We start from the raw sequence: 24,135 nt of genomic DNA, 5'->3' as shown, positions 1-24,135 counted from the left end.
GACACTTTCTATGTCATTTCCACTGATACTAACAAAGTGGAAGTGATTCAGACTGACGCTGTTCCAATCGTAGGATGTGATATTGAGGGCTTTGAAGTGTTTTTCCTCCAGTTGCTCTCGCAAAAGTCGTTTCTTGGGACGGTGATGTCACTTTCGTGACGTGCCGCGAGACTCATTGCAGTGCCAGTGAGTCATGAATTCGCGGGAATGCGATGAGCCGATCCGTCGATGACGGGAGGGGGGGGGGAGCTTATCTTTTGGACTGCTGCTCCTCCACCTCCCGCTGGCAGGTGCAGCCCAGTTGGCTCGTCGCCTGTTTCCTTCCTGCCGCCTCTCGCTGCACGTCCTCCACGTTAACCAGCTGCCGCGCACGGACGGGGCTGTGTTGTGCCGGGGAGGGTCGGCTCTTTCAGTCGCCTCACTGAGGGACGCATTAGGATGCGTCGGCCCAGGCTGCACGACACGCAGCAGAAGTGTGCGATGCGTGATTTGTGTGCGTGTGTGTCGGCGACGCAGACGGATTCAGACGCAGACAATCAAACACAAAAAGACAGACTGGACTCCTCTCCCCTCGCTCTGTCGGGGTCGTAACTCTCCGCCGCCGCCGCCGCCGCCAGGACTTCCTCCCTTTTTTCTCAACTCTTCCGTTTCCACGGCAACACGTTGGGGAGGGGGCCGGGGGAGGTTACCACCGGGTCGCCTTCCTCGGTGACCGCAGAGTCACTTCCGTCAGCCAGGGAGGATGGGAGAGGCGGCGGTGGGGCGGGAGGGGAAGCCCCTCATTTTCTCCAGCATCTGTCGACCATAAACTTCCCGGCAATGACTTTTATGAAGGGCCGAACAAGAGCCGGGCCGTAGATTCTGCGTGACAAAGAGCGAGAGAGCAGCAGGAGGAGGAGACGGAAGAGGAGCTGCTGCCTTCAAGCTTGTTTATTATTTACTCGCTATTTGCAACCCTGACGGTCTTCAGCGCAGCAGCACTCTGGTCGCTCCCTAGATTTCCAAAGGCAGGAGATGGTGCAGAGGAAGAGGAAGAGGAAGCTTGCAGTCGAGTTAGGATGTCGCCGCTGGTGTTAATTGCATCACCACAGTGGCTATTGTTTAAAGGAGAGCAGGCAAGAATGCAGAAGGCGATGCGTCGCATTCAAGGAGCTCAACTTCCAGCGGAATTCAGACTCTTTGTGCAAGATCAACATCAGCTGTCCTCAGATTCATAGTTCCTGTCTGAACTTAGTGGATAACGAAAAATCTGAATCTATGATGGCTTTCTTGCTCGTCATATTGCCGACAGTTGATTAAATGTTAAATTATCTTTAAAACCCTACATGATCAACTTTACAGAGCAACATCCAGTCTCACTCTGAGCCTTTCTGCCTGGGGGCTCTGCTGTGCAGCAGCACCTCGACTGGGGTTTTATTGAAGAAGGCTCAGCGTGCAGCCTGGAATCGGTTCACTAGGCAAATAAACTATATGGAGATGTTCCAGGGCAGAGGTCAAGTATCTGTGGCTGCTTGCGGGGGGGGTCGCCCCCGGTATTCCCGGAGCATTCCAAAAAGCTGACAGATTTATTTTACCTCAGGGTCAAACACACTGGAGATAATCCACAGGTGAAGTGGTGCCAACGCTGAAACCAAACCCTGACGTGTTTCTACAGTCTTCATTGCTGGGTTGCTCACTGGCGGGCACCAGAGTGAGAATGTTGGCGAGCTGGCGATTTGGTGGCTAGTCAGAAACAGCTTTGTGCTGGTGTGAAAACCATCCACGGTTGACTGGATATCTACCTACTGGTTAACGCTGAGTTTTCTGTATGACTGTCTCTTCGTGAGAGCCACACTTCAGACAGCGTTATTTATGGGGTGCGAGTCTGGCTGCGTGCCCTCAATCTAACATGGAGCTTCCGCTGAACAGCACGAGGATTCGTGGTGACGCTTGAATCTTTATTTATTTATTTTTTTAAACAGGAGGGCCGACGCTTTATTCGGCGCGTGAAACGCAGCCTAACGAGCTGTGTTCAGGTCTCCGCGCTGCAGCGAGAGGACAGACAGCAGGAGAGAAAAACAAATTTAAAAGACAAGATGAGCTGCAATGCAGTGACGGACGGCACATGGAACAACACACACGTCTTTGCTACGCAGTTTTTCAGTTGTCTCAACTTGGAACCGTCGGCTTCTCTAGTTTTGCTTCTTCTCTCTGCTGCTTCTGTCTGCTCCTGCTGAAGAGCGCTTCACATTTTCCACCCCAAGTTGCGGGCTTGGCACGACGTGGCAAACTTCCTCTCCGCTGCCACCTCCGCTGACTCACCGCGGTGATTTGTTTCATGAATAATGAATACTAAGCTGTCTTTGAACGCCGCGCACAGAGCACGGAAAGTGATAATCCCTCTATTCGTCGCTCTCCCAGGGGAAAATTTCCCGTATTGTCTCACCGTGCATGAGATAGAATCGTGAGCCTGAGCTCACAGCTGATTTCCGCACGAAAGAAAAGAAAGGTGCAGTTGGATGTTTATACAGGTGTGAGTCTTATGAATATTTTGGTGGCTCGGAATACCTACCTGGTTTTAGACAGGCTTAATCCTTTGATCAGTTTGGCTTTGTGATCAAAAGTCTTGTGCATCATCTTTCTTCTTTTAAAGGTCCAGTGTGTAAAATTTGGCTTGATTTTTATTATATTATTTTCTGGCCTTTATCCTTTTTTTTTTTTTTAAACAACTAAAAGACCATAACTGAAAAATCTACAATAGTAAGATTTGCTATGAATCGCGTTTCAGGCCTCTCAGCCGTTTTAAAGGCCTTCCTTTTTGTATTGCGGTCTATGGGAAAAATGCCTTTTGGGCTCATGGGATTTTTTTGCTGCAGTACCTCAAGTGGCCACATATTGCCAGTCCAGTATCCTGTTCTTGTAATATGCCCATGAGTGCAAGGGTCTCGCTCCCGGTTAGCTGCCAACTTGCACCACCACTTTTTGAAGGAAGCCCACCTGACAGTTCCCTCAATGCAAAACATGCTGTCAGGCAGGCTTCCTTAACAATTCTACACACTGGACCTTTAAGTGTTGCGTGTGTTTTTGCAACTTGACCTCTGGCTTGGTCCCTGTAGAGGGAGGGAGGTAGGGAGAGAGGGAGAGAGAGAGGAGGGCACTCTGTGCTCGTCCGGCTGATAAGCAAACGTCCCACCTCCCTCCTGCCGTGCATCCGGGCGCCGTGCTTTGCATGTTGACCCGAGGCTGTTTGCATAGACGGGGCAAAGCTGCATGTTCACCCTCTGACAACGCTGGGCCTCCTGTCGGACGGCAGGCAGGCCGGCTCGGTTTCCAAGGTGCAACGCAAAAGTGCACGTTAGCAAAAATTCATGTTTTTTTTTTTTGGAAGCAAAGTGTAGCTGTCAATACAGGAGGCCGGTGTTTGGTTCAGTTCAGTTCACTCAGGTTTGAAGCGGTTGTATTTAGTGTGGGAGGGTTTTGTTTTACGTTTTTCTTTTTTTAACATCGCAAGCCGCAAAGCCACATGAAGTGCTCGCTCTCTTAACGACAGACCGCGCCACATGACACAAGCGGCGAGGGCAGGAAGTCATGCATGACCTCACATACTTAATGGTTGACGATTGAAATATATATAAAAAAAAACTTTTTTATTAAAGCATTTGGGACGGATGAAGCTTCAAAGAGTGAAAAGCAACATTGCACTGAGAAAAGTCTGACCACACTTTTCCCACCTGCGGCGACTAAAGCCTGTTTTCTGGGCTGCAGCCTGGGTTGATGGACCAGAAGTGTAAACACGGCTGCTAATCATAAAACACAGGCGTGTTCGGTCTGCTGGCACTGCTAAATGTCCGACTTTAAGGACTTTTTCATTTGTGTGCCACGTCATGTGAAGTATTTTTTTTTTTTTTTTTTTTTTTTTTGGAAAGGCGCCCACTGACTCCGCTTGATGCAGACTTGGCATGGTCCAAATTAGCCAGCGAGGAAATGATTACAAGATAAATGAACTCCTGTCTGCCTGGAAGTTATTTTCCTTTCTTTGCTTTATACTAATTTTAGCCACCAAACTCACCAGAACTGAGAAAAGTCAATTCTTTACTTGTGCTTTCATGCAAAAAAGGTCTGGATGTGTTTTCGGGGACAGAGCAGTGTTGCTGGACAGAACAGTGCAGGGTTGCAGCATGGGGGTGAAGGTTGGTGACTGCACTAAAATAAACTGCACTCAAAGACCTGAGTGGATTTTTTTGGTATACAAGTGGAATACAGCGCATCACAAATGCATGAGGTGTCCATAAAGCAGACCACTGTGTGTGTGTGTGTGTGTGTGTGTGTGTGTGTGGGGGTATATATATATATACCTGTTGGTTACAGTAAATGTCCCCCCAGCTCACTTTAAAAATAGCCTTGTGCCACAGTGAATCCCCCTCCGGTGTTGTGGCAACAACCGTCTCCTGTGCGACTGAGCGCTGCCACGCTGTGACCTTTCTCACTTTATGAACTGTGGGCGAAGAATTCCGGACACGCGGTGCATATTTGTGACGCTGCTATCCAGCAGCTGCCTCAGCGCCGGCTTGTTGTTGTCATAGTCCGCGTTGCGTTTCCTCTGGGCATAAAGATCAGACGCGTGGCCGTGGCGGGAGACGCTCCTGCTGCCCTCTTTCTCCCTTATTCCACAGATCCTGTTGTTTCCATCAGTTGTGCCCTTGGTACAGGCCCACTAAGGAACAACACGAGAACAGTTGAGAGAGAGAGAGGAGGGAGGGGGGGAGGAGCAGCCATGCATTAAGTTATTTTTTAAATGACGATGATCAGAGCGGAGGAGCATGCCAGTGGGAGGGGGAATGAATAGAAGAGTGAGAGGAGCGAGGGAGGCGGCTTCACAGCTCTCCTGACCGCCTCGCTCTCCTCTCTCATTGGTCAACCCCTCCCCCATTCATTAATGTATGTTTTTTTTTTTTTTTTTTCTCTCCGAGCGTGAGCCCTCCCACTCGCCCGCAGCGTCTCAAGCAGCCGCGACAGCTGTCATTGCCGCGTACGTCCAAGGCCATCACGTCCACTAGGGGCCCCCGCAGGAGCGGTCTAAAATAATAAGTCACGGGAAGATTTGGCGAGATGGGTGGGGTGGGGTTGGGTGGGGTGGGGTGGGGTAGGTTTTGGGTGGGGACTGGGGAGGTTCAACGGGGACCTGCAAATAACGCCGCCTTCATTTCACCTGGAGGACGTTGGACAAACACACCTGAGCAAATATTCTGATAACTGCGAGGCCCTTCATGCAATCTCAAGTGGCATCCTTTTGGATTTACTGCTGTCAGAAATGACTGGAACCCCTTTGAAGTTCCTCCGGGCACTGGGTGGCGTTGAAGTGAACCGTCGCTGCTCCGTTGAATACGTCGGTGTGTGGAGTGTCAATTTGACTGCACGCCGGCGAGGAGGAGGAAGAAGAAACATTATGCACCTTTTTAACAGACATAAAATTATGAAAAAAATAAATGGATACCTAAATAAATAAATGCATAAATCAGAATCAGAAATACTTTTATTTATCCCGAGGGAAATACTTTTCGCAACAGGGTTCCAGTCAATTTGAGAAATGTACATAAAATATAGCATCAGAAAAAATGAATTCATTGTTTAAAATGGCACACAAAATGTTTTTATGGCACAAAAAGAAGGAGATGGAGGAGAAGAATGAGCAGAAGAAGCTTCAGCCGTGATGTGTGTTTCAGTGGGTTTGACACATTCGGATTGATGGCGGTTTTGTGATGGAGCTTCGACTCGTGATTCAACTCGCTGTCCGACTAGGAATTCAGCGCTGGCGGGGGGACAAAAAAATGAAAGATTTCTATAGGTTTTACACATCTGGCATCGTCATCATCATCATCATCATCATCATCATCATCATCATTTTCGTCCCTTAATCCCGTCACGGGCGGAGCCTTCGCCGCACAGATGGACGAGGGCGACGAGGAAGAATGCGCCGAGCAGGAACGCAACAGAGGAACAGATGTTTGTGGACTGTGGAGAAAATGTTTTCGTGTAAACAGCTGATGGGGCTGGCGGCCGGGGGGGTGTGGGGGTCATCTGAGCTCTGTTCTGTGTGTGGATGGATGCCGCTGATGGTGGTGGTGGAGGTTCTGCCGCTGCCCTGAGGGACCCGCCGTCCTGCTGCCCTCACATCTACACAATCCTCGTTGATGAGAGTGGCCACCAGACTGGTGGAGGCTAATGCCCTGATGCCTTTCGCCGCTTCACAGTCACAAGGCGGCGTGTCAGTGAATATGGTGTTTTGTGGTGAGGCGCAGTGGTGAGGCGCAGTGGATCGACGCGGCGATCAACTTGCACCTTCGGTCGGATGTGTTTTTCTACAGACGGATCGGAAGACTGAAAGTTGAGAGTCTCCGCTGTTTCTCTCCTCCGGCTTGTCGTCCCCCCCCCCCCCCCCCCCCCCGCTCGGCCCGGTGACCCCCTTTCCAGCGCCCTCTGATTCCACAACACCGACCTCCTGCCTGGCCAGCCCGCCTGCCAGCCTGCGTGCCAGTGCCCCTCCTCCACCCCCACAACTCCCCTGGCGCACGGACACATGGCCACGAGCGCACAACATCACTGTCGCTGAGAGTCACCAAGCCCTCGGACACGCACACGCACACGCACACACACACGCATGCCAAACATGCCAGATCCCCTGAGAGCACAGCTTGACATGTGGCAAACAAACAAGGTGTAAACAGCACACACAGTTAATAATGTGTGATATATATGGACTTGAACCCTGAGGCCAGTGAGCTTCACTTTGTGTCTTTGTCCATCTCCTGCCTTTTGTATTTCATTTTTCAAGTCTTCTTCTCTTTTTTTTTTTAAAGTGAAGGAAATGATGAACAGGCGTCTGCATTAATTTGCTTTATGATCTTCATTGTGCTTTTAACCTATCACATCCTCTCTAGTGTGTGCACTAAATGTAATCTTCCCTTCTCACTCACATGTATCTGTGGACCTTGACCTCCCCGACATCATCAGGAGTCAGTCCAAGGTAACCACACATGCACGCACACGCACACGCACGCACACACACACACACACACCCAGTGTAACACTAAGCTAATAGCATTGAGTCCTCTCTGCATGACACACAGAAACTTTGGTGTCTGTTTGTGACCTGAAAGCAATCACACAGTCAGTCAGTGGTAGAAAATGTCATTCAATCAAAAGGCTCTTTTTTCAACACGCATAAGCCCTGCAGGAGACCATGTTGCTAGGAAACATCAGAGCTATGGTCTCTGTGTGCGGACAGCGTAAGCACATACAAGGCAAAAACCCTTGAGGGATTTTTTTTTTTTACAGTGTGGTAGTTAAAGCCAGTCGAATGTCATTTTTATTCAACTTTGTCCTTGGCAAAGATCTGTTTGAACAATAAATATAATAAAATATAATAATAATATATAACACAATAACACAGTTATTAGTAGAAGTTGTCATTTTCTTTTCATTACTAAATGTGTACCAGCAGCCAGAGGTCTCACTCATGTCATTGTTTGCACCCACCAGGTCTTCGCCTACGATTACTGCTTCTGGTCCATGGACGAGTCCGATAAAGAAAAATTTGCCGGTTGGTTGATTTTGGTGTTCGACATTGCTCCTTTTGTTATCACCATTTTAAAGACTGTGGTGTCTCCGCACTGCCAAACGCTTTCTGAAGTGTGTTGTTTACGCTGTGTGTGTGAACAGGTCAGGAGGTGGTCTTCCAGTGCCTTGGGGAAAGTCTTCTCCACAATGCCTTCCAGGGCTACAACGCCTGCATCTTTGCCTACGGACAAACTGGTAAATTACCGCAAGAGAGCTCAATGTTTCCTCGCTGATGTGAAGGATGTGTTTTTTGTGTTCTGGCCACAGTTGCATAAGGAAAAGTTTAAAATAATGAACTAGAGAGAAGTCATTCGAATCAGTTGTTTTCTTGTGTTCCAGTGCAGTTTTTACAAGTCAAAGCTAATAAATGAGTTGGTAGCGCCCCACTGGCGGCACTAATGTTAGAAATTGTGAAGCAAATCATTCATTTTACAAAATATATTTTAAGAACTGGCAGCACAGTTTTTTCCAGTTATATTTAATCCTCACTTAAGCATCAACCAAAATGATCACTCTCTGCTGAAGTTACCAAAGTTCTCAGTTGTGTGTTTCCAAGTCAAACTCACTCCAGCGTGTGTTCTGGCCAGGCTCGGGGAAGTCGTACACCATGATGGGCTCGGGGGACCAGCCGGGCCTGATCCCTCGGCTGTGCAGCGCCCTGTTCGAACGGATGCAGAAAGAGCAGCGCGAGGAGGAGGTCTCCACGGTGGAGGTGTCCTACATGGAGATCTACAACGAGAAGGTCCGGGATCTGCTCGACCCCAAAGGGTACGCCAGTGGCCTGCGGCTGCCCTCTCAGTCCTACAACCACTTTCGCGTCTTCTCAGTTAATATCTGTCTGTCTTTCGGAATCATTTTGGGTGTGGTGATCATTGCTATTTAGGGGTGTGTTCATTTTGCAGTCTTGTAGTGACTGTTGGCACAGACATATGATGGTTTCATGTCATGTCTTCCAGAATACTGTATTGTTTAGCTTTGTTTGTTTTTGTTTTTTGTTTTGTTTTGCCAGCTGCATTAAAGCAGAGTGTAAGGAAGTGGGAACTGGAAAGCACAGTTTAAAGTATCCCATGCAACCTCATGTGCACTCTTCATGCTGGCTTGTACAGATCTAATATTGGAGTGAAAGTAGCAGATTTGTGTGTGTTTTCTGAAATGAGGATGTTCCAGCTGGTGTTAAATCTGAGGCTTGGGAACCTTTTGGTTTCCCTGTGTCGAGAAATGAGAAAGTAGAAAAGACTGAATTTGCAGCCTTGACTGCTTAAAGTCGTAGACGGACGCTGACAAATGATATCTGATAGTCTTGGAACTAATTTCAGCGCTTTGGTCTCTTTTTTTTTGATGATCATACTACGTCACGTTTTCTGAAGTTGTTCTTTAAATATATAGATATTGCACAACTATTAAAGTTAGTCACAGTAGGGTGTAGGGTGTAGTAGGGTGTAGCTGCAGCTACAAGTTGCAGCACAAACCTGCCTGAGCGGACAGATGGTGCGACGGTTTCACCTTTCAGGCGTGATGATGTAGCTCCTCACGTCTGGCTCTGTTTAAACTTGAAGCTTGGCCTCTGTAGCCTCTGGAGCTCTTTGGAGCCGCTCGCTGGTGGTTGTTGGTCACCACCAGCTGCAGATAGATCACCGTGCTGGCAGCCTCTGCCAGACCCCAGTTCACGTCCAGCAGGTCAGCAGTAAATCAGAGGCGCTGGCTCTGCGTCTGCGTCCCCCGAGATGTCACGACCATCGGCCTTTGCTCTCCGGGTGACCTTCCGACCTCAGTAAACTGGCCCTGTGAGAGGAGCAGACCATCTGACAGCCATATGGGCTCCTGCTGAGCGGGGCAGAATGATGAAGTCCAACTCTGGAGAGGACTAGATAGTTGTAGTGGTGGCCAGAGCCGGCAGTAAACCATGTGACTTTGTTGCCTGTGTATGATTTAATTTCCCTCGTGCTCTCTGTCCAGCGGCAGGCAAACGCTGAGGGTGAGGGAGCACAAAGTTCTGGGCCCCTACGTGGACGGCCTGTCGCGTCTGGCTGTCGCCAACTACAAGGTAAAGAACTGATTCCAACACTTCTGCTCAGTGTCACAAGAAATAGGCAATATTACAGTCTATTGATCGTGTGCTCATTTCCTCTCCTCTGATAGGACATTGAGTCTCTGATGTCGGAGGGCAACAAGTCCCGGACGGTCGCCGCCACCAACATGAACGAAGAGAGCAGTCGGTCGCACGCCGTCTTCAACATCATCCTCACCCAAACGCTCAAAGATCTACAGTCTGGGGTAAGTTTCTGACAAGGACGTCACTCACCCATCCTCAGGTCGCCTGTTGCACTGAGCTCAAAGTCCAACTGGAGAAAAAGAAACTAAAACACACATTGTGACCGAAGCAGAACTGTGAATAATCAACAGAACTGCACGTCCTTGTAATTGACATTGTTTTTATACATCATTTGTTGGAACAATATCATCCGTCATTCCCTTTGTTTTCTTTACAATCAGAGTCGTGTGAAGGCCACAATGTGTTGCTGTCTGCTGGTTGTTTTTTTGGCGGTAACAACAAAACAATTTGCTTTGGACACGGGGATAATTGTGCACATAATTGCCATGTCAAGGTAAATCTCCCGGTCGAAACTGGTCCCGTGAGAAAACAAACCGTGAGCCCGATTGAAGATTGTAAATTTGCCTCAGAACACAGAGCGGGTTCCTTGTCTTGACTGACCCACTTCGCTCCTCCCTTCTCTCCTTGCTCTTTATCTCTTATTTCCTGACCAACGTTCCACCCGTGGATCCCGTTAATAATTAACACTCAGGAGTTTGTCGTCAGGTAATCTGGCCTGCTCTGCTTTCAAGGCACGCCCAGAGTGTCAGTCAGTCGGTCAGTCAGCATGCAGGCTCAGACTCCACCAGTCTGTGTATGTGGCCACAGAGTGAGTCACTTTGCTGACATGCCCTCTATCAGCGTGACTCAGCCGTCGTCGTCGTCCTGTGTTACATTTCTGGCCAGGCTATTAAAACGAGAGCCACAGTTTTAATTTACATGTGTCGCTCAGTGTTAATTCTGCCGTTTAACGGCAGCATGTCATGATTTTGATTGTTATTCAACGGGATTTGTATTTTTTTCAAGACTGGAAAATTAGATCCTAAGACTGTCTGTGTCTGACATCTTAGTGTTTTTTTGTTCTATTCCACTCGTTAGGAAAAATGTCTATCCACTCTTTCAAAATGGAATCATTTCAATTGAGGACAGTGGACCATTGCTACAAAGACACGATAGCGCTCATGTGCGCCCTCTAAAGGTTCAGTGTGTCGCATGAGTGGAGCAAAAGTGAGCCAGAGTGAAATCACCCAGTGCATAACAGTGCATAAGTCATTCTGAGGGTCAGCTGCTCAGCACATGATCTCCTTCGATTATTCCCCATCTCAGACGTTGCAGCTGGTCAAAGTTCAGGGAGTTTGAGCTTGGATTTGAGGGCAACTCCAGGGAGACATTGTTTATCAAAAAAAGTAGGTTTGTACAGACAAACTGTTAATAGCAACCCAGTCAGTGACGTGCTCGAGTCAACTTCTCCTCACTGGGTGTTGCAACAAGTCACTGCAATGACTGAAAGTTACTGGTTTCCTGTGCACACTCTTCTATCCGCCTGCTTCACCACCTGGTGTTCACACTTTCCAGGCTAACAGTTCATATTTGCACTGTATTAGTTCAGAACAAAAATTATATAGCAAAGTTTCTCTGGAGTTTTTTTTTTTTTTTTGCAAAGTCATTATATGGAACAGGAGATGGCAACAGAGAGAGACGAAGATGAGACAATTTCAGGGGTAAAAATCACTATCTGTCTAAAGGGAGGCAGCAGAAATTGCGCTGAGTCACAGTTTCTTTGTTGCATGTTTTTGGATAGTGTGCGGCTTTGATACATCTTCGGCTGCGCGGCTGGTACAGATCAGGTTGGCCAAACGCAGCGCTGGAGATGTATTATCTTTGTGCCGACCAAGAACGGGAAGCAAAAAGGCTGAGGAGGGCATTTCTGCTCGCTGATTCGCAAGAATCAGAAATCGATAGTGAAACAAAATCTACCGCGAGGGTGGAAAGAGAGATTCTGCCTTCTTGTGTCTCGCTCACATTTCAAACCCACACGCTTTTGAGAGCCCAGCAGGGATTTCCTGTAAGCTGCCTCTCTGTGGTGATTCTTTCGCAGGGAAGCGGCTGAAGCTCAGCATTTGTATGTCACGCAGCAGACCGGGCCCGAACGCTCTCACCCAGTCAGAAATGAAAAATGAAGTGCACAGAAAGGAAAACTGACGTTTGTTTAGGCAAAAGGCTCTGTCCAGAAAAACAGCCGGTTTTCATCTCTCAGGATGCCCACGACCTGCACAGTAATCGCTCTCACCTTTTGTTCTCACCACTGTAGACGAGTGGGGAGAAGGTCAGTCGGCTGAGTCTGGTAGACTTGGCAGGAAGTGAGCGAGCGGCGAAGACTGGAGCAGCAGGAGAGCGACTCAAGGAGGGGAGCAACATCAACAAGTGAGGAGCACTTCTCCGCACTTCTGTCCAACTTTGCTTTGTGGCCGGGGGGGGGACGAGCAGGGTGGGGGACGAGGGGGAGGATTTGAATGTCGCTCTCAGCAGATATATGAAGTGCGGTTAAAAGTGGTGTGTGCTTGCCAGGTCCCTCACCACTCTGGGCCTGGTGATTTCTGCTCTGGCGGAGCAGGGAACAGCCAAGAACAAGAACAAGTTTGTTCCCTACAGAGATTCTGTTCTGACATGGCTGCTGAAGGTGCGCACACTCACACACGTGCACTCAATGATGTCGCTGCCCCGTAACGGCCTGTTTTTTAATCATTTTATTCTCCGCCGCCGCCGCCGCCGCCTTATTTCTGTGCTTGCAGGACTGTCTGGGCGGCAACAGCCGCACGGCGATGGTCGCCACCGTGAGTCCGGCGGCGGACAACTACGAGGAGACCCTGTCGACGCTGCGCTACGCAGACCGGGCGAAGAACATCGTGAACCACGCCGTCGTCAACGAGGACCCCAACGCTCGCATCATCAGGGAGCTCCGGGAGGAGGTGGAGAAGCTCCGAGACCAGCTGACCCAGGCTGAGGTGAGACCCATGGATGTATTGTACCAGACTGGCAATGTGGTGGCGCACTGATTTTTCCCAGTGGCCACATGTGGTACTGCAGCCAAAAAGCATTTTTTTCTTTTCTTTTTTTTTTTTTTTTCCCCATTGACTGCAATACTAAAATAAATTAATGAGACCTGAACCGCGATTCATAGCAAATCTTCCTATTGTAGATTTTTCAGTTATGGTCCTTTAGTCGTTATTCCCAGCGTGACGTCATACTGTGTCTCAGCTCGCTCTGATTGGCTGCGTCCTGACTTGTCTGTAAGTGACGATCTCCAGAATGGTTCTGATTGGCCAAATAGATCATGTGAGTTACAGAGGCATGATGGGAAGGGACACTACTGCGCACGCTCTATGGGCCCATTAATCCGAAAGTCAAAAATGTTTTCTTTGTGTGCGCCGGGTGAGCAACTTCATTGAAATGAATGGGAATGGGACTCTGCTGGCTTGGTGAGACCTCTATCAGATATGGGAAACGAGCATGTGACAGATTCCTCAAGCCTGTTGCTTCATGCCATCGTCTCTCCCTGCAGTCTCTGAAGGCCCCGGAGCTGAAAGATCGCCTGCAAGAGTCTGAGAAGCTGATCCAGGAGATGACCATCAGCTGGGAGGAGAAGCTCCGCAAAACTGAGGAGATTGCTCAGGTAAATGCAATTTGGCTTGATGGATTTTTTGCCATTGAGGCAGGCAGACCGACCGCCCTTCATTTGACTATATGTACGCACTGTACCTCGTGTTAACGTGTCTGCTGTTTGCCTCTGTTGTGTAGGAGCGTCAGAAGCAGCTGGAGAGTCTGGGCATTTCACTCCAGTCCTCAGGAATTAAAGTTGGAGATGACAAGAGTTTCCTTGTCAACCTTAACGCCGATCCTGCCCTCAACGAGCTTCTGGTTTACTATTTAAAGGTGCAAACGCTTTTCTTGACTTAGCATCTCACCCAGCAGTGCAGTGTCCCTGTGACTCTGCCTTTTAAACATTACATCCCACGGCCCTGAGGTCATTATGAGGGTTTTTGTCTTGAACCCCTCGTCTCAGGAACACACAAAAGTGGGCTCGGCAGACTCTCAGGACATCCAGCTGTGTGGGATGGGAATCCAGGCGGAGCACTGCGTCATCGACATCACCCTCGATGCTGCCGTCATGCTCACCCCATACCGCAACGCTCGGTAAGAAATGGCACCGTCACCGGGCTTGAGTGATGAGAGCAGGCTATGGCCTCTTACATCAGTCCTAATGCCGCTGCTGTCCTGATTGGCTCACAGGACGTGTGTTAATGGCTCTCCGGCAACCAGCGCGCTGCAGCTCCATCATGGCGACCGCATCCTCTGGGGAAACAACCACTTCTTCAGGTGCTTCTCCACAAAACACTTTTTTTTTTTTTTTTTATTAAACTCAAAATTTAAACTAATACAACTTCAGATGCAATGGCCAATTTTGTGATCGCATTACATATTTTTCTAACAATTAGTTGTTGTTGGGTTGTTATTTTTATTTTTATTTTTTTTTAATTATTGATTGCCGTCAGGGCTCCTCTGGTACCTCAGACGGACTCCCATGCAATGTGATCAGCGATTGATTGACAGGATTATCGCAAATCCGCCACTACCTGATTGATGACTGTTTGTTTTGCCGGCAGGATAAACCTGCCCAAGTTTCGTATCAAGGGAGCAGACGACGAGGAAGGCGAGGGCGGCGTGATGAAGAACAGCGGCAGCCGCGAGCAGCTGGACGCCGACGGCGACACGGGCAGCGAAGTGTCCAGCGAGGTCAGCTTCTCCTACGAGTTTGCACAGACGGAGGTCATGATGAAAGCCCTGGGCAATAATGGTGAGAAACCGGCCTCAAGAAAAAAAAAATCAAGTTGTAAATACATGTTTCCAATATCATCACCGCCGTTCTGTTTTTCTCTCCTCCTGTGCGTTCCAGACCCGATGCAAGCGGTCCTGCAGTCGCTGGAGAGGCAGCACGAGGAGGAGAAGCGCTCGGCTCTGGAGCGACAGAGGCAAATGTACGAACAGGAACTGCAGCAGCTGCGCAGGAAGCTCAACCCTGACCGTCTGTCGTCGTCGGGGGCCATGTCCAGCCAGCAGGGACCCGGGCAGCAGTCTCACTACCGCAGCCTGGAGAGACTCAGCATGGGCGGGATGAGCCACTCCAGCAGCGCTCAGAACCGGCTAAGGCAGTGGAGTGAAGACAGGTGGGCACGTAAAGACCACCTCTAGGCCGCTTACACACCCATTTGCATGTGAATGTGAAGCTGATCCCTTCTTATTATCTGCATTCCCCTTCGCCGCGTCACCCATGTGGCGATTCCCCCTCTAATCCACCAGGGAGGTGGTGCTGGTGAGGAGTCTGCGGCGGTTGAGGGAGCAGATAGTGAGAGCGAATCTCCTGGTGCAAGAGGCCTGTTTCATCTCTGACGAGCTGGAGAGACACACGGAGTACAGAGTCACCCTGCAGATCCCCTCTGACAATCTCAACGCAAACCGCAAGGTCTCGCATACGCAAAGACACACGTATACATGCATGAAGATGATATAAAAGATAGATGCATGCTGTTGGTTTAGCGCCACCAGGTCTCTATATGCATTGTGAGTGTGTGTGTGTGTGTGTGTGTGCAGAGGGATGCAGTGCTCAGTGAACCAGCCATTCAGGTTCGCCGTCGGTGTCGAGGGAAGCAGATCTGGAGTTTGGAGAAGATGGAGAATCGTCTGGTGGACATGAGGGAGCTGTACCAGGAGTGGCAGGACTACCATGTTCATCACCAAGATGACCCCGTAAGCCCAACCTCTGACCACAGAATGTGAAAAATCCCTCTCGCAAAATGTCATCATTTTGTTGTGTCTTTTCTTTTCTTTTGCAGGTAATGCGCTCATATTTTCGCCGGGCCGACCCGTTTTTCGACGAGCAGGAAAACCACAGTCTGATTGGCGTGGCCAACGTCTTCCTCTCCTGCCTCTTCTACGACGTGAAGCTGCAATACGCAGTGCCCATCATCAATCAGAAAGGAGAGGTGGGTGGTCGCTTGATTTTTTTTTTATTTTCTTCTGTTTCTTGGATATTCCTTGTTGTAGTGTACAAAGTTTGTCACATCTTCCAAGACTTCCCTCCAATCTGTGTGTGTGCAGGTGGCTGGGCGTCTTCATGTGGAGGTGGTGAGGGTCGGAGGGGGTCTGGAGGACAACATGGCCGGCGGAGATGAAACCGACAACAACCAAGACGCTGAGTTTGAGGATCGCAAACTGGTCTGCATGGTAAGCGGAGAGGCGGTGGCGAGAGGGAAGTGAAGTATGAAGTTCGTGTGCAAATCACGCTGCTTCAAGGGCGCGTGCATGAACTGTAGTAAATTAGAAGATGGATAAATAGAAGAACTTTACTTGATAGACGCCTTTCAGCCTCGGCTTCCATCAGGTCTATTAAAGTTGTTTTCCTGGCTATAATTGTTGCCGGAGTTTGTGCACGGATCATGAGCCGAGTGGAATGCCGCTCTTCAGATCGACTTCGGTCAGCAGTTTGAGATCAGTTCCGGGGCTTTACATTATAGCTCAGAGAGCGTGAAGTATGTTTATTAGGCCCGGTAATCAGACTTAAGTGGCGCTGCAGTGAATTCCACATCATCAAGGACAGGAACGCCTAATAAAGTTGAACAGCAGACGCGCGCTCGTGTTTGAACAGCGCTCGTGTGTGTCGTCCACAGATCAAAATCCTGCAGGCCACCGGTCTGCCCCAGTACCTGTCCAACTTCGTCTTCTGCCAGTATTCATTCTGGGACCAGCCCGAGCCCATCATCGTGGCCCCTGAGGTGGACACGTCCTCCACATCGCCCAGCACCAAAGACCCGCACTGCATGGTGGTGTTCGACAGCTGCAAGGCAAGGACTGCCACTGGGAAACTTGAATCTTTTTGTTTTTTGGGGTGACGGCAGTGACGGGCTGTGCACTTCACCAGGCCATCAGTGCCGTCACATTTAGCCCACCCTAAATGAACACACCTCGTTATATCCTCAATGTGACACCACGGCTCGAGAATCCATACAGAATCACACTTAGATATTACATCACCTTCATATCAGTGACTGAGTTGAGCAAAACTTTCCGGAGCATTTAAATCACAATTAAGACTTGAGTAACTGAGGCCACTGATACTGTCAAAACTTACACATAAAGGGAGATTTTATTCATCATAGTTTTAATAAGTGCATTTTGTGAGCTTTAATTCTTGTCTAAACTAAATCATTAAACAACTGAACATGTTGCTGCAGCAGCGGCAGTGCCAACATGTTGCAGATGATTCGGCAACTAAATCTCTACATCCTCCTTCAGCCGTCATGGGTTCGCCGTGGTGGCCACCGGATCTCCGGGTTGAGTTCAGTCTTGGAGGCGCTTATCCAATCACAGGACACATGCGTGTGAAGTTCAGTGTAAGACCAGCGAGCTGGCATTGGCATCGCAGACTCGAAATCTGATTGGCTGTCTCCGACTAACTGCGATCCATCACTTGCAGCGGACAGGAGCCTGCAATGTTGATTGTGCTGGCCTAAGGCAGATTTCATAAAGCCTGACAACACACGCTAGCTGAGATACGATTGGATAAGAACTCTACCATAATTCACAACAATGGAAACAGCGCAACCAAGTAGATATTATGCAAAGTGCAAACAACAGACGATGGATATTAGCTTCATTGTCATATTTATGAGAAAACTTACTTTTCCAAGTATGTTCAGGCCAGTGGAGAAGGCCATGCTAAATAGAAAAGTGTAAATAGAATTGCTCTAATGCTCATCTTGTCATTCCAGGAGCTGGCGGTGTCGGTATCGGAGGATTTCATCGAGTACCTGACCGAGGGAGCCGTGGCCATCGAAGTTTACGGGCACCGGCAGGCCGATGCAGGACGCAACCCCGCCCTGTGGGACCTCAGCATCATCCAGGCCAAGACGCGCACGCTGAGGGACAGGTAGGGACACGCGCCAACTCTGGTCTGTTTGGGTGGTTGCCGCTGGCGTGCAGCTGACGTCGCCGGGCCGATTGGCAGGTGGAGCGAAGTCACCCGCCGCCTGGAACTGTGGATCCAGATCCTCGAGATCAACGAGAACGGAGACTTTGTCCCGGTGGAAGTGGTCCCTGCCAGAGACGTGCGGACCGGAGGGATCTTCCAGCTGCGGCAGGTGAAGACCGATCCGCCGTTGCCCCTCGCGGCCGAGTTAACAGAACCGGAACGTTTTAACTGTGAGAGCGCCGCCCTCTTATCTCTCTGTCGCCTTCAGGGCCAGTCGAGGAGAATCCAGGTGGACGTGCGTTCCGTTCAGGACTCGGGCACGATGCCTCTGATCACAGAAATCATTCTGGCCGTGTCAGTGGGTTGCGTTGAGATCAGGAACACGGCTGCGAACCAGGAAGAGGATGAGATGGACAGCTATCAGGTAGATCGCCCACTTTGCTTTTCTTAATACTCTTGAATTTTACAGCTAAGCTGTTGTGATGGTTGATCGACTGACTGACTGACTGACTGACTGACTGACTGCTGTGATGTGCAGGAGAGAGACCTGGAGCGTCTGCGTAGGCAGTGGCTGGCTGCTCTCACCAAGAGGCAGGAATACCTCGACCAGCACCTGCAGACGCTGGTCAGCAAAGCTGGTAATGCGCCAAGACTCGAGTCCTGTTTCGCAAAAAGAGAACAAGATGCTTGCACGCTCAGTTCAAGTTGCATCGAGTGTTTCCATCTTTGTGTGAGCAGAAAAGACTGAGGACGACATGGAGAGGGAGGCCCAGTTGCTGGAGTGGCGCTTGACTCTGACCGAGGAGAGAAACGCCGTCATGGTGCCCTCTGCTGGTAGCGGAATCCCAGGAGCGCCGGCTGAATGGTGTGTGTGTGTGTGTGTGTGTGTGTGTGTGTGTGTGTGTGTGTGTGTGTGTGTGTGTGTGTGTGTGTGTGTGTGTGTGTGTGTGTGTGTGTGTGTGTGTGTGTGTGTGAATTTTTTTCTCCCTCTTCTCTGAATCGATTTGCTTCCAAAGTCAAGTGTTTTCATGCTGTTTGACAGGGTTCCTCTGCCAGGCATGGAGAATCACATCCCGGTCGTCTTTCTGAACCTCAAACGTACGTCTTTGTTTTCCCGCTGAACGCCTCGTAGTCTGCCCACCGACTCTCCCTCCCACACCTTCCTCCTTGCTTGCCTGCAGGCTGCTTCTCACTGACTCTGTGCTTCTGCTCCCTCACCCTCAGCGGATGATCTCAGCTCTCAGGACCAGTTTGAGGTTCCGGAGGCCGGAGGTTGGGACGCCACGCTGAGCGGCGAGGACGAGGACGACTTCTTCGACCTGCAGATCGTCAAGCATTACGACGGCGAGGTGAGCGCGGTCGTTCTGGAGAAGTTACCCCCCACCCCCCCAAACTCCCATTAATGCTTTGAGCGCTAACGAACCCCTCGATCCGCCCCCTGGCTGCAGGTGAAAGCCGAGGCGTCGTGGGACTCCACCGTGCACGAGTGTCCCCAGCTGAGCCGCGGCGGCGCCTGGCTGGAGCAGAGGGTCTACCTCACCGTGCGGGCGGTGGTGCAGCTCAGCCACCCCGCCGACATGCAGCTGGTCCTGAGGAAACGGATCTGCGTCAACGTGAACCCCGGCCGCCAGGGCTTCGCCCACAACCTCCTCAAACGAATGTCCACGCGCAGCACCATACCAGGCTGCGGCGTCACCTTCGAAGTGGTCTCCAATATCCCCGGGGTGAGGGTTCTTCACCGCAGAACTCCCGAGGCACAGCACAGAGAGGTTCTGACCGATCTTCTCTCGCGTTTCTCCCGTCAGGATGCCCCGGGTTCGGAGGACAGGGAGATGCTGGCACGGCTCGCCGCCAGCGCGCACAAAGGCCAGTCGGCCGACGACGAGGCGGCAATAGAGAAATACCTCCGCAGTGTCCTGAGCCTGGAGAACATCCTGACTCTGGACCGGCTCAGACAGGTAGGTGGAGGACGTGGACCCAAAACCAGACGGTGTCTGTCTGGAGATGGATAGGAAAAAAAAAAGTGTTTTGCTGACTGTATTTTATACAAATTGAGTAGGGTGTGTGTGTGTGTGTGTGTGTGTGTGTGTGTGTGTGTGTGTGTGTGTGTGTGTGTGTGTGTGTGTGTGTGTGTGTGTGTGTGTGTGTGTGTGTGTGTGTGTGTGTGTGTCTCTTCAGGGTTAGGGTGCATTTTATTGTCCCTGAAGTCAAATAAGAAAACTCCACAGATTCGTCAATATCTGCTCCACATTTTTTGTTGTGTGCGTTTCAGGAGGTGGCCGTCAAAGAGCAGCTGACGAGCAGAGGCAAAAGCAACAGGCGGAGCATCAGCTCTCCCTCGGTGCACAGGGTAAGGACCAGGGCATCAGTGACGGTGCGTGTCGGACCAGTTCTCTGCCTTCAACTCACTCTTCCCGTCCTGTTTTTTTTTCCACGCACAGCTGTCAGGAAGCAGACAGGACCTGTCCACAACGTGCCTACTGGACGATAAGGTAACACACACACACACACACACACACACACACACACACACACACACACACACACACACACACACACACACACACACAAGGCGTGATTGCTCTTTGACCACAGTCTAGTTCAGGGGTCGGCAACTTTGGGGAGAAAGCCAATGCGCATGACATGAAAGCAATAAAAAAAAAATAAAAAAAAGTATTCCGTTGGAAATCCGGGGATTGACGTTTACACCAACGTTATAATATCTGACGATCGAGGTCGCAAAATGCGGCAGGGTGACAAGAGCGCAATTTGTGCTTCGAGTGCCGCATTTCTGGGCGTTTTTGCGCCTGCGTATCATTAGCGCAAAAAACTTTGTAGATACGACGCAAAGATAGCGGAGATAGTAAGTAAGTAACTCGAAGCTGAAGCTCCGCCTTTTTGCGTACGCACTTTGCCGTCTTCGCCGTGCTATGTTAGCGAGCTGCTACTTCTGTAAATAGACCGGTATCCAGGTCTTCTTCTTCTTCTTCCGCCTTCTGGGAGTAAAACCACAGCGCCACCAAGGCCAAGGCCTGGCGTAAGTACTTTCCAGCGTTTCCGTGTACATGCTGATATTTTTGGAGACGTCTTCTCGTAATCTCTCTCTTTTTTCTTAAAAAAAAGGTCTGCTCGCCCGCTGCTCTAGAAGGTTCTCACGTGCGCTAGAAGCCCCCTGTGAGATTTTGTCACGACGCGTGATGTTTCTCCGTGTGCTGTCGTCAGGGTCGATGGGAGAGTCAGCAGGACATCTTCACGCCCCAGTTCAACCGCACCACCCTCCCCCGTCCCGCCTCCTCGCCCTCCACCTACTCCACCTCCCCTTCGTCGTCTTCGTCCCCCTTCGGCATCATGACGTCGCCGCAGAACCAGGAGCAAGAGCAAGGTGGGCCTTTTTCCATCTCTCTCTCTCTCTCTCTCTCTCTCTCACCCTCTCTGTCTCTCTCACTCTCTCTGTCTCCCACTCTTCCAAACCTCTTCTTCACTCCATCTTTTATTTAATAGCCCCTTTTTTCAAACAGCCTCTCCTGGCAGCAGCTCAGCGCTTCACCGTTTGTCTCGTCTCAGTTCTTCTCCTTTTGCTCTTTCAATCTGTAAATGTCTCAGTTCACGCCGTCAGTGTTTCCACCGTTGAGCTCTTCACCTCCTCTTGCTGTTGCCACGTGTGAAATGTTTCTCATCCATTTCGGAAACCACGGTCGCACCTCGGCCCGCTCTTATCACCCTGAGCTGTGCGGCGCTCGTGTTCATTTCCTGCTGATGTCAGAATTCATGTCGCGGCGGCAGCATGAATTAAGAGACCCGTGTGAATCATTGCATCCTAGTCCAGTGATTAGAATGGTGTCATTTCACTATGAGCCTCCTGTGACTCTTAGAGCTACCAGGTGTCTCCGCTTGTCTGTCATGGTGGTGGGTGCTTTTGTTTTTTTTGCCATTTCCTGGACTTGCTTTCAACTTCCTCTTCCTTATCTCTCACAACTCCTCCTCCTCTTCCTCTCCTCTTCCTCCTCCTGCCTCCCACACCTGCTCAACCTCTCTCGCCCCCCCCATGCTCCCCTCCCCCAGGTCGTTCAGGACTTGCTGCCTCTTATCTTTCAGTTAAGGCGCTGGTTCCTCAGATGCCCAAACTGCTCAAGTCGTTGTTTCCGGCACGAGATGACAAGAAGGAGCTCAGACCGTCGCCACACAGTCAGCAGGTCAGCAGGGGGCGCTGTAGTGGGGTTCCGTGCAGGGCCGCACCCCAATAGTGTTGCCTGGCGGGGAGAACATGTAGCAGGATAGATGTGATTGGACCAAAATATATCTTTAAAGCATATCGTTAGCCTAATAGCATAGCCGCCTAAGTCATATTAAAGTTTTTGGAAAACAAGAAAAAAAATCATTAAAATCATCAAGAACATTGTTATTTTTTTCAGATATCACAATTTGACCAAAAAAAAACTTAAGCAATTATGCTATTAGGCTAACAATATTTAAAATGAACAATTGGGAGTTTAGATTAGACTAGATTAAATTAGATTAAATTAGATTACATCTTCAGATGCAAGTCCATCTCAGAGCTAATGTCCCTTAGGCAGGATAATAGATAAAAATAGGATGATTAAGATCAACCTTAAAGTAAAAAAAAAGAGAGGAGAAAAAAGCAAAGGGCCGGTTTCCACATGAACCACGTTTCTGACTTTATTGTTGTTGTTACCAAACACAAACACCAGTTTCACACAGCGTAGGACCTTCTAGAGACGCAGCAGTTCTCTTCCTCTGGCCTTGACCTTGTCTGTTGTCACTCAGCAGCACGTTCCTCGCATCATGACGTCAGGAGGGGACGACAGTCGAGTCAAGGCCGAGTCGGTGAGACTGTGTGTCACACAAACACACATGTGTATGTTTGTATGTGTATATATTTTTATTATATATACACATGATATATATTATATATATATATATATATATATATGTACCTCATGTGTACTTCTTAACGTATTGGCCTAGGGGGCTATTTTGCTATTTATACAGTCAAATGTGAAAGTGAGTTTTCAGCAGCAGCAGCATGTAGCGCTCCAGCAGTCCTGCTCCAGTGCAGCCAATCAGCGATCCTCATTGCTCTTTATCTTAAGGAGTCGTACCTGTTTCTGACCGCTGTTGTTGTTGTTTTGCCTTGTCTTGCATGCTCTCTTCCATCCCTCCGTTTCCGGACGGCCACTCCGGGTGTCCCGTAGACTGCCGTTCTGCGGCCGCCGACCAAAGACAGGCGGGCAGACTTCCCCGAAGTCCCTCCTCTTCCTGTGCATGATCCGCATGACACCGCCCCCCTCAGCCCCCTCAGCCAGTCATCCAGCGGCTACTTCTCCAGTAGCGTCTCCACGGTTAACCTGTCCGACGTCCTCCAGACCTCCTCCTCGTCCTCCTCCCTCCTGGCCGCCGACGCCACGTCGCCCGCGCCCCCCCAGCAGCAGCAGCAGCAGCTGCAGCAGCAGCAGCAGCAGCAGCAGGGCGCTGACGGGAGCGATGTTATGACCTCTCCTTCCCAGCGCGCCGCCGAGACAGCCCCCCGCAGCACGGCCAGTCACAACGGCGACCCCGCGGAGAACTCCTGCCCCGAGCACGACTCGGGCCGAGGAGGCGGAGCCTCTGAGAGGCCGGAGGTGGCGGCGCGGGCCGAGGAGCAGAGCCAGGACTCTGCCTTGCCCGGCTGGCTGACGGAGGGGGCCGGCGTCAGCGTGGGCAGCAGCAAGGCCGGCACGGTGCGCTACGTGGGAGCCACGCAGTTCGCCGAGGGCGTGTGGGTGGGGGTGGAGCTGGACGCACCTGTAGGTAGGTGTCCACCGCAACTGAGATTAAAAAATGAAATATGAAATATTGACTTAAAGGTCCAGTGTGTAATTTTTGAGGAAGACTGCCTGACAGCAGGTCAGGTGGGCTTCCTTAAAAACAGTGGCGCACGATGGCAGCTAACTAGGAGCGAGACCCTTATTGCTCTGTGTATATCTTATGTATATGAGAACTGTTCTCAGGGTGGGAAAACCAAATTACTGTTTGTACTGCAGGTATACACTTTTATTCATTTATATAGTATTTATGGGCAGTATGTTACGCTTACTTTATATTAAATTTTTTTTGTATAGTTTTTTTAGTGCTGCAACGGTCTAGTTTCCCAATAAAGAACATTCTATTCTATTCTATTCTTTATAAAGATCATAAATCAAGCCAGATTTTACACACTGGACCTTTAAATGTTACGCTTGACGGAACCTGCCGGGTTCCTTTCATGCATCCATGTGGTGAAGATCCCATTGAAAGCACTTGGATAACACAGACACCGTAAATCAGATCAAATATTACACACTCGACCTGTAATGGGCAGCGAGCAGCAGTTGCTTTCTGCTTTCAGCACAACTGAAAGGAAGCTGATTGGTTACGCCTCCAC

General features: G+C 50.0%; 1 protein-coding gene across 8 annotated transcripts in view; it reads left to right on the top strand.

Moving 5' to 3' along the window:
• The window catches only part of kif13ba (kinesin family member 13Ba), a 32,827-nt gene that overhangs the window by 7,003 nt on the left and 1,689 nt on the right, over positions 1-24,135 (top strand). For 2 of the 8 annotated variants that reach the window (XM_076019626.1, XM_076019617.1), the window contains exons 5-39: positions 6,991-7,003; positions 7,519-7,579; positions 7,699-7,791; positions 8,184-8,364; positions 9,553-9,640; positions 9,736-9,870; positions 12,000-12,112; positions 12,257-12,368; positions 12,481-12,693; positions 13,251-13,361; positions 13,487-13,621; positions 13,752-13,882; positions 13,979-14,065; positions 14,353-14,543; positions 14,643-14,913; positions 15,047-15,209; positions 15,338-15,493; positions 15,580-15,729; positions 15,845-15,970; positions 16,414-16,587; positions 17,515-17,672; positions 17,751-17,883; positions 17,983-18,138; positions 18,253-18,352; positions 18,453-18,579; positions 18,757-18,812; positions 18,939-19,063; positions 19,163-19,438; positions 19,520-19,672; positions 19,987-20,064; positions 20,156-20,206; positions 20,937-21,096; positions 21,777-21,907; positions 22,500-22,559; positions 22,928-23,522. In XM_076019626.1, coding sequence (XP_075875741.1) covers positions 6,991-7,003; positions 7,519-7,579; positions 7,699-7,791; positions 8,184-8,364; positions 9,553-9,640; positions 9,736-9,870; positions 12,000-12,112; positions 12,257-12,368; positions 12,481-12,693; positions 13,251-13,361; positions 13,487-13,621; positions 13,752-13,882; positions 13,979-14,065; positions 14,353-14,543; positions 14,643-14,913; positions 15,047-15,209; positions 15,338-15,493; positions 15,580-15,729; positions 15,845-15,970; positions 16,414-16,587; positions 17,515-17,672; positions 17,751-17,883; positions 17,983-18,138; positions 18,253-18,352; positions 18,453-18,579; positions 18,757-18,812; positions 18,939-19,063; positions 19,163-19,438; positions 19,520-19,672; positions 19,987-20,064; positions 20,156-20,206; positions 20,937-21,096; positions 21,777-21,907; positions 22,500-22,559; positions 22,928-23,522 — 5,063 coding nt within the window. The other 6 variants (XM_076019645.1, XM_076019636.1, XM_076019654.1 and 3 more) reach the window with 6 other exon arrangements.

Source organism: Nelusetta ayraudi, unplaced genomic scaffold (genome assembly GCF_046127955.1).
Source record: "Nelusetta ayraudi isolate G7.1 ecotype Tasmania unplaced genomic scaffold, CSIRO-AGI_Nayr_v1 ptg000002l, whole genome shotgun sequence".
Classification (NCBI taxonomy): domain Eukaryota; kingdom Metazoa; phylum Chordata; class Actinopteri; order Tetraodontiformes; family Monacanthidae; genus Nelusetta; species Nelusetta ayraudi.
This window is presented reverse-complemented; position numbering and strand designations above follow the sequence as displayed.